Here is a 9,817-nt window from a genome sequence, read left to right as displayed (position 1 = left end):
TACCTCCCAAAACATAAATTAAGGGAAATATTTAACAGTCAATGAGTCAAAACAGTCAAGGAAGGGCAATTGGCTAATACATTATAAAAGAGCAGCAACCATTTGTGGACCACACGCTATTTTGTTTCATTTCTAGACACATCTTGTAGGGATGGTCCGCAATATACAAAATATACAACCTAATGACCACCTGCCTGCTTGCATAGGCCATTTTTATGGTCCTAAATGCAGTCTTTGGAGTCAGGGCCAGTGCCAAATAGGTTCACATACAAGTTATGGCAATACATTATTTAGGTTTTTTTTTTTCCTTTGTAATGAAGACTTTAATCCACTTTGAGCCAAAGAAATCAAATTTATCAATATGACGGAAGGGTGAGCATGAGACCTCCACTTCTCCATGATGATTCACACCGTAGGCCAAAATGGACCTCTAGGTTAGTAACACTTTACACCAATCATCTGGAAATGCCTCACTGCTGTATGTAAAATCCCTTCCTTCACAACTCACATGGTTACATTTTTTCACATAGGAGTGGGCCACAGCATCAACTTGATGAACAGAAAAGCAGGGCTTTGATAATTTCTTTAACAGGCTAATGCTGAATGAAGCCATTGTACTTGGAAGAGGTTCTTGATTTCCTACTCAGAGACTGGAGTAGGATTTTTGGCTTGGGGGGAGGTTTTTGTGTGTAAGATGCTCAATAAACAGGTTTAAATTAAATCGTCTGCAGGTGCTCTTTACAGAAACAAAAGGGTAATGTTTTAAATTGGTTAATAGAAGAACTGCAAGAAAAAGCAACATAATTCACCACTAAATCACTGTGGGTTGTGGCTAATATGCTCACATGATGTGGAAGGAATCCTGTAGTCATGCCTGTGTGGCCAGTCCCAGACTGATATCCAGGTGAAGACAAGGAGTTCTGAAGATCACTTGTTTGTGGAGAAAAGAGAAAAAAGGTTTAAGCTTCCAAACAAGCTTTTAAAGTTTTTTGTTCAAAAAATAAAGAAGAAGTCCTAGCTATGGCAATAAGGTGAGGCTTACAGAGATATTAGGTGCTGTATCTCAGGGGTTTATCCCTTGGCTACTTAGCCATCGTGGCAGCAGCATCCAGAGTCCCTAGTGCATATGTTGTGCAATAGCAAAAAAAAAAAAAAAAAAAAAAAAAAAAAAAAAAAAAATTGAAATAAAAACAACCAACAAAAACAAAACATAATCCTCCGTGAAGTCTACATAAACCATAAACTCAGGCCAAAAAGAGGATGTTTGTGTCACAAGTGTCACTCCACAGTCTACTGCCATTAAGGCCACTGGAATTGACTTAAAAGGATCTCAATAACTCAGTTCTAGGAAGAAGAACCAAAACCAAGACAGGTCAAAGTGTCTGTGAGAAGTCCGATGCACTGAACATTAGGAATTCTCAGAGAAAGAACAAAAAAACCAAGAGGTTAATTTTGGCTACCAAACTGGGATTTGGTTTTCTAGGTCATTGTTTTTCCCCCATCTATTTAAAAAGAAAGTTAGTGCTACAAATATGCAACTTCAAGACGATGTATTCTTCTTCTGAGTTGCACTGAGAAGCAAGTTAGATAAGCCCCTCCTACTGCCGTCCACTGCAGGGAAGCCTCCTCTGTTTTCTTTGATTTCCACTGGCAAAAACGGGAAACAAATCCAAGAGGGATGAAGTACTGTAAGTAATTGTTCTTTTTCACTGACATCACCTCTATACCATCTCCTCGCCTGCATCTTCTCCCATCCAGCTGGGGCAAGGCATAAAAGAAATGATGTAGGTATTGAAGTGTAACTGGGTGTATGACACTGTGAGCATGTGGTCCCTGTACAGAGGATTATACGGGATCAAGTTCTCTTCTCCTGTAAGGTAGCACGTTGTAACTCGAGTTCCACTTTCATCTCACAACACTTAGCCCAGATGACATCCACGCCAAGCTGACTGTTATTTAGATGTGTCTCTTCATGTGGAGGGCGAGGTGATCTGACCTGGAAAAACACCTGCAATATAAAGCAAGCAAGAAATGAAATAACTATAGGATTTTGGAAAATAGGGTTTCTGCTCCTTCCTTGTTATATACAGGAGAAAATCTATATCCCAGTTTAGAGACATTCCTTGCGTTATCCATGGACTGCCACCAAAGCCTGTGTGATTGACCTCTGTGACCACAGATAGGCAACTACCCTGGCTCTTCAGCAGCTAAAGAGACAACTTTTATCCTTTCCCCATTCCTCTCCTTCTCACTTCTTTCACTGAGTCAGATGCCAGGGAAGAGTGCTCATTTATGCATCTATACTATAAAACCAAATTTTTAGTATGCATGTATTTGCATATTAAAAAATAAATAAATCAAATCAGTTTTATTCTAGTACTCAGCAACATCATTTTTTAAAATACCAGCTTTCTCAAGTGCCCACTCCTTGCAAAAAGCACCAAAGAATGATGCTAGTTTTGAAAGGTGAATTCTCATTTCCAACTCCAAACTGGAAGGAAAATTGGTTCAGAGTTTGGAGGCTGACAATCCATCAGGCTTCATATCCCTTTCTCTCAGCTGGGAATCTGGGTGCTAGGTAGTATGTGGATACTGATGAATATTATCTCCCTGAAGGATGTTGACAGAAGATATTATGCCTATTTTGTAAGAGTGACAATTGAAAGACACAGAAGGCAAGTAAGCTGTAAATCACACAGGTGTGGTAAAACCAGGGGGAAAAAAAGAAAGTCAGGACTTGAGCTTTCAACTTCTGTGTTTTATCCATAAAGACTTTTCCATCCCATAAGAAAACATAATGTTTTGTCATTCTGAACATGTAGCTGGATCCTGCTGAAATAGACTCCACACCCATGAGCTATGGGATTGAAAGTACTAATCCATTACATCCACCATCACAGTGTCCTTTAAGATACGTATGGCACCAGAAAGCAAACCACAGGAGTAGCAGGCAGTGCTTCTGGCTGCCTGCCCCACAGCCCTAAGATGGAAACTGTCACAATGGTGGGACTCAGACACACTCAGAAATTAAACTTCTACCAGAAACTTCAAGTTGAGCATTTAAAACCAGGAGTTTTTCAAGTTCTCTGCAAATTCTGGCCACAAAATACTGGCCTATTTATTTTAAAAACATTTACTACAAATATCACACCAACCCCCACATACCTGTGGCTTTTGAGTAAGCTGGTTCTGTAGGCTCCAAGAACACTAGAAAAAGCTACTTACAGAACTGATTTGCCTGGCATGTCTTTTCAGTGCTCCACAGAACTAGAGTATAAAGCAGTCACCAATAATGGTCTGAAGAATATCCAAATGGCTTATTGTGAGAACCAAGATAGCTCACATACGGGTGCGGAGTGTGTTTTTAAAAAAGCAGTAGTTGAGTGTTTTGTAGTTTTCAGAAAGAAGAAGCAGAATAACAAACTGAACAACCCCCCAAAAAAGCCAATACCGATAGAAAAAGAAAAAGAACAGTCAATCTAAATATCCAAAGGATAAACACCCTAAGCAGAGAAAGGCTGAATAAGAGAACTATAAAAAATGAAGCTATTTTAAATAGTTAGGGGACCTTTTCTGTCTTGCTGTAGTGTTCCACAGCACATGTAATTGATCTGCATCTACACAAAAAGATGAGCGATCAAGAGGTACATTTTTAAGACAAAGAAACCTTGAAACAAGACAACTTCCACAAGAAAAGTAATTTACTCATCTTCTGTGAATGAACAATGAGCATAGCTCTGCTCAAGTTATCTCTTCTCTACTGGCAGAGCTTTACAGGGGAGTTAATACTTTCAGAATGCTAAAAACTAAAGACTTCAAAATAGGATGGAGAAGGCATTCCTCCAAGGTCCTACATGAGGCACAGCAAGACACACATGAATCTGACAATGGACACTGGACCTTCAACACAGCAGGCTCTGCACAGCTAGAATTTTCTAGCCCTAGAGTGACAAAATACATCCTTGGACCAACATCTCTCTCATCAATCTTAAACTGAGAAAGCAGCATGCTCTGGCTACAAGGGCTGCCAAAACAAAACAACAGCTTGAGTGGCTGCCAAAAAGACAAGCACCAGCTGGCACTTCAGTCTAGGACTAGTCATAAGACCCCCACCCAAGCACAGCTTTTCCTCTCCAATTGCCTATAGATGCAACCCAGGGAAGTGTATCCTAAGTCACACCACAACCAGATCTATTAAAATTATAGATTCAGTACATTGTTTCACATTAATAACTACCATATTAGCATCTATAATATTTTTATAGGTAATAAAATGGTGCCATATTTACTAGTTTATAGCTAATAAAATGGTACAATACTAATTCTTCACATTCTCCTGCTCACTAATTCAGTTAGTTCTATCTCTTGGTAAGATTGGTGGATGGGGATATTTATTTTCAATTGTAAAACAGTCCATACAAAATTTTTGCAGCTAAATCACACTGTCAATATTGATTACTGGACATGTTTTCTTTCTGGGACTAGAGGTAGCAGTGGAAGATGCTCCTCAGGATAAAGGAAAGCCACTCTGTCAAAGGAAACCACTCTCTTCAAAAATCAAGGAACAGGGGCTTGCTGGTCTCTAGTCCTGCCCATGACACAAGACTTAGCTCTGCACCTCTGGTTCTGCACCTCTTTCAATTCCAAACCAGCTCTTCACATCACACATGGGCCCATCACAGCCTCCTCCATCATCTCTCCCCCAGTCTAGCTCTTCCTAGAAAGAACAGTTTATGCTAGAATAAGACACTCTAATTATAAAAATCATATAGGGATGTGTGATACACGAATTCCCTGCTCCCAAACATGATTCCTTCCTTTCTCTTTTTGCTGTATCTCCTTAGCAACACAATACTGCTTGGCACTGAAGCCTCTGAAGGAGAAAAAGGGAAGGTAAGTACAATAAGAGAATATATTGCTCAGCCATCTTTCCTACCAGCTGTGGATTTTCCACTGTGGGATGTGTTCATTCCAGCTAAGTGCACTGTTAGCTCGGTATCAACAAAGAAACCATGCACACATGTGTACATACTCAGAGAGGAATATGCATCCCAACAGTCTGGCATTAAGCTGCTGTCTCCTAAACACCTATTTATGTAGAATCAGCAAGTGCCACTACCCTGTCAAACTCTTCTGCTTGAAGTGCTGAGGGCTTGCACAGTGTGAGGAACAGCCCTAGTCTGTGTATCTGAAGAGCAAAATTCCTCGGGAATGCTAATAACCAGCATAACAGTAATCTGGAAGGCAATAAGGACATTCCGGGGTGATTCCCACACCACTTTAGCCTATTCTCCTTTCTCTCCTGCTGCCACAAAGCCACACACCATTTGCAGTACATATGATGTTACTCAAAGCAGTGGTAGTTTGCCAGCTATGACTAGCAATGTGATCTGTGGGCTGCATGGTGTTGGGATAGGGCTGGGACAGCAGGAGAAGAGAATTTCATCTTCTTATCTCTTTTGTTATAAAATTGACTTATACACAGAGGACATTAACACTCCTTTGACGTTGGTGGAAGGTGAGAGACACAAGCACATCTCAAAATAGTCTTGGAAGGGAACTGCAGCCAGACCGTATGAACATCCCCCTCTGCTATCGGAATCACCCCTTCCATGCTCTGTTTGCCAAGATACAGCCTTCAGCTCTGAACAACAGGTATAGGATTTGTGCTACATCAGTGTTGTTAAAACAGTTCCAATCAGCTCCTTAAAACCTAACAAGCCAGCATGTCTGAGAGAGTGGCCACAGCTTCTGTCAATAATGGAGAGTGCAATAAAGGGTGGCAGTTCAAATACAGAGAAACTGTTCTCCAGCTGGAACCCTGGGTCAGGAAGGCACATCTTTAAATGTCTGCCTAAATGGCTAAAAGGGAGTTTTAGGTTCATGTTTCAGTGCTTGCTTGAGGTGACCTCTGCAATAGGTGGTAGCAAAGAGCAAAGGAAAGAATGAAAAACAGTAGTATGGCAGAGTGGGGCAAAATAATAGGCACTGTCACTCTAAAAGCTTGCAACATTTAACTGGGGGAATAAGGACAAATCTGCCTCCTATCACCACGCATAGATAGCATGGGCATGGAATCTAACAGTGCACAATTGTCAGCATTCTGAATTTTATTAATAATGTTTTTCCTTCATCTACAGATTCAGCAGAAGAGCAGAAAATGCATTAGATGATTACAGGGATCTATCTCTTGACTGCAGAGACTGAGTTTGCTGCCAAAGAGAAAAGCTAGGTTGAAAGGGATAATACGTAGAGGGAGAATAACAAACACCTAACAAAGGGCCGAAAGAGACCGAGGAGTTGAAAATACTGGCTGTATTTGTTTAGATCTCTGCTAAAAATACTGTTTGTCCTGACACAGAAACCCTGGGGCTGCGTGTATGTGTATGTGTGTGTGTGTGTGTGTGTTTGTGGGGCCACTCAGAGAAAAGAAAAAGGCAATGCCTTACATTTAAAACAGAGAACATAATTGTTCTCGTTCACAGAAGTGCTTAAACAAAAGCAGAACTGCAGAGGTCCCCACTTGGTTTATCCTGTCCCTCATTCTGAGCAAACAAAAGATGATCCAGGGATAAAACAAAAGATAATCCAAGAGGAAGCCCTCCGTGGGGGAAGGGGGACGGGAAGAGGGGAGACAAGGGCAGAAGAGCACTTAAGGAGATGAAGCTCTTGGAAAGGCAGGATGTGAAAATGATCAAATTTCCTTCCCATAAAAGGATGGGGTCCCTTGTTTATGTCCCACACATCCTCTCTCCACGCATATTCTCTGTTAGTCTGGTGTACCCAGAGGCTTCCTAGAGGCTTTATTGTATTACAAAACGTTTCCTTATCACAGTCGAGAACCTTAGTGCTGCATTAAAAAGATGGGTAATTTTCTTAAGCCTCTTTTAAAAATATATATAAATAGGATTAGCTGGATAACATGTTCAGATGCAAGCACATTATTTGATTACTCAATAGTGGATCCAGGTTTCACCCAGGGCACTGCCAATCTTCAGCTGGGGGGGTGAGTGGGGGAGAAGTGCTCATTGTTCGATCCTGTCAGTGCTGTCAAGAGTCATTACAGGGGTAATTGCTTTTGCTCCACCCTGATTTCTTATCAATTGGGATTGGGGATGTGTTCTTTTGGTTTTGTTTCTAAATGGAAAGAACCCAGCACCAAGCTGGATCAAAAACACTCAGCACCAGGCAAGAATGAGCAGATTTTTCAGAGCTGATTGGATCAGTACTGATGGAAGCAGCTAAAGCAGCGAGGACTGCACACACGGATCGCGGTAGGGGCGGCTCTCCTGGGGAGCTGCTGGGTGCTCAGCTCGCACCTCATTTCTGAGTGCCCGGAGCACTGCAGCGGGACAGGCTCCTCAGGAACCGCAGCCCTGCACACCTGTCAGGCTTACAAATCATGAAATGAAGGTGCAGAGTATTTCCCATTTCAAACAGAGGTCAAGAGCGAGATTTCAAACTGCAGGAAAAGATTCACTAATTAGCAGGAATGCGCAGAGATCACCGATTTACACAAAACAACCCCATGAACTTGAACGGTAAAATGTGTCTAAATCACTCTTGCGTTTGTGAAAATGGTGCATTTTGTTGTCTTTTCTTTAGACTGGACTCAGTGCTAAGAGAAGACAATGATCATACAGAAATTAAATGTTTTTTTCCCTAGAGGTTTCCTATAGATTTGGGCCACTTGTGGCACAACAACCACACACTCCCCATTCCTCCTGCCATACACCAATGTTTTTGTGAGGCCCACCCTGCCAAAATTCGGCTGGCCAGCAGTGGTGCTTGGGGTAGTCCTTGAAGCAGAGCAAATAGAGGGAGCTCTGCCTTTGTGAGCACAGCAGGTTTACAGGATCAGGAGACAGAAAGCTGGGGAGATGCTTTGTGGAGAGGTCCATCACTGAAATGGTCAAAGGCCCTCTGGATGTCTTCTCTGCTATAAGAGTATTAACAAGAGCTGCCCTATGAACTGAATCCTGTGCCCACAACAGACACCAGCAGGTTTCAGTCAGACCTACACATGGTCCCACATTTTGTTCTGTGCTATGGGATGGAAACAGCTTAGACTGCTTAGGAAGAACTCCCCATCTGCCAGCCTGCCTGGCCACTGAGGCAGAGAGGACAGGGGCCGAGGAGAGGGTCCCTGCATGATACAGGGATCACGCAGTGGGACAGAAGGGGCCTCTCTGCTGGGAGCCAGGTCTCTTGTCTCTGGGACCTGGTAGCTCCATGCCAGTCACAAAAGTCCACAGGTTTCTTGAACACCACGTTAGGAGCTGCATTACCTGTCACAATGGTTGCATTTAAAGGGCTTTGCACCCGTGTGCTTTCTGTAATGCCTCGTGAGCTCGTCACTCCGTGCAAAACGCCACTCGCACCCTTCCCACGAGCACTTGTAAGGCTTCTCACCTGCAGAGGGGAGGAGAGAACAGTCAGCATGGCAGCAGCATTACTGAGCGAGCACTCAACTTGAAAGTCCCATGTCCTCCCACCCTGCCTCTAACCCATTTGAGTAGGTTAGCCCATCACACAATTCATGGTCAGCCTGGGATGTAAATAACTTAGGAGCTGTGATGTATTGTACTGAGGATAGTTCCAGTCCAGATTTTACCACAGCTAAAATTCTCACACAACCTTATATCTCATTTCTAACAAAACCAGCCAACTGGCCTTTTGAAGAAGCCCTAAGAATGTCCTCAAACACCTAAGCACCTGTGTGGCTGAAGCTTGATTTTCAAACAGCTCTTCAGCTCACTCTAAGCTTGCCAGATACATTAGTGTGGTACTTGAGTGACTGTGCTAACACCTGAACACTGTACAGGTGTGCACCACTCCTGAGCGACTACCATTACTGCATCACATGCTGTTCCCCAATTCTGTTTACCCTTTACCAGCCTCACATCTGTTCCCCTCAAGAATTCATGCCTCCTGCCTCCAAGGACTGCACCTTTTTTACTTGCTTCTGACAATAAAATCTACTCCTGGCACCAAGAAATTATGGAGTGTGAGAGGATACAGTTTTACTTCTTTGAATCTGCCGGTCCTTCAGGCTTCGTGCACTACACCTTCATCAACTATTATTCTGCCCCCAAATATTAACAATACTGCTCAAGGCAGTGAAATGGTGTAGCAGTAAGACAGGAGAGATTCTAGTCTGCTGGTAGCAGTTGGACTCAATAATTGTTGTGGATCCCTTCCAACTCAGGATATTCTATAATTCATGTTCATATCTAACCATCTTCTAATGCACATCAGTCTCTGCAGATCAGTCTGCCATGCTGTAACATCTGTGGAGTCATTAACACCTTCTGATGAACAACCTCAAGTCATAAGTCCCTTTTCCTTACTCAGTGCACATGCATTGGTGTGCATTCAAATATAACATCTCCCCCACAACAAATGCTCCGGTGCATCTCCTACATAAACTCCATGCCACTCTTCCCCATGCAGTCAGTTGAGATAAAATTCACACAAGAAATCACTTTCACTACCAAGCTTCTAAATGGATTATTACTTATTTATTTGTTCTTAAAATTGCTAAGAAGGTAATCTTAAGAAACCCACCACAGGCTACACTGAGGCTGCAATCTGTAAGAACCCTCCAGGCCAGTCACAAAACAATGACTTGACCACAGCAGACAATGCAGAGACACAGGTTGCTATATTTAGTGTGTCTATTCAGAAAGTAGAAGAATGAGATCTGGTTATGGGAGACCTAGGTATATCATGATGATGAACTGGAGAGGCAAAAATAGCAAGAAAAGTGAAAAGGGAAAGAAAATTGCAGCAAAATACATTAAAAAAGCTGTTCTCT

At 42.4% G+C, this 9,817-nt stretch overlaps 1 protein-coding gene across 1 annotated transcript in view; it reads right to left on the bottom strand.

The window, feature by feature from the left end:
- Window positions 1-1,153: 1,153 nt before the first annotated feature.
- Window positions 1,154-9,817, bottom strand: part of KLF7 (Kruppel like factor 7) — a 58,507-nt gene continuing 49,843 nt past the window's right edge. The window contains exons 4-5 of the mRNA XM_033064884.1: window positions 8,289-8,412; window positions 1,154-2,008 (exon numbers count right to left, since the gene is read on the bottom strand). Of these exons, the coding sequence (XP_032920775.1) occupies window positions 1,957-2,008; window positions 8,289-8,412 (176 nt within the window). The 3' untranslated portion in view covers window positions 1,154-1,956. The remainder of the gene's footprint in view (window positions 2,009-8,288; window positions 8,413-9,817) is intronic.

The sequence above is a fragment of the Catharus ustulatus genome, chromosome 7, assembly GCF_009819885.2.
Source record: "Catharus ustulatus isolate bCatUst1 chromosome 7, bCatUst1.pri.v2, whole genome shotgun sequence".
Taxonomy (NCBI): Eukaryota; Metazoa; Chordata; class Aves; order Passeriformes; family Turdidae; genus Catharus; species Catharus ustulatus.
This window is presented reverse-complemented; position numbering and strand designations above follow the sequence as displayed.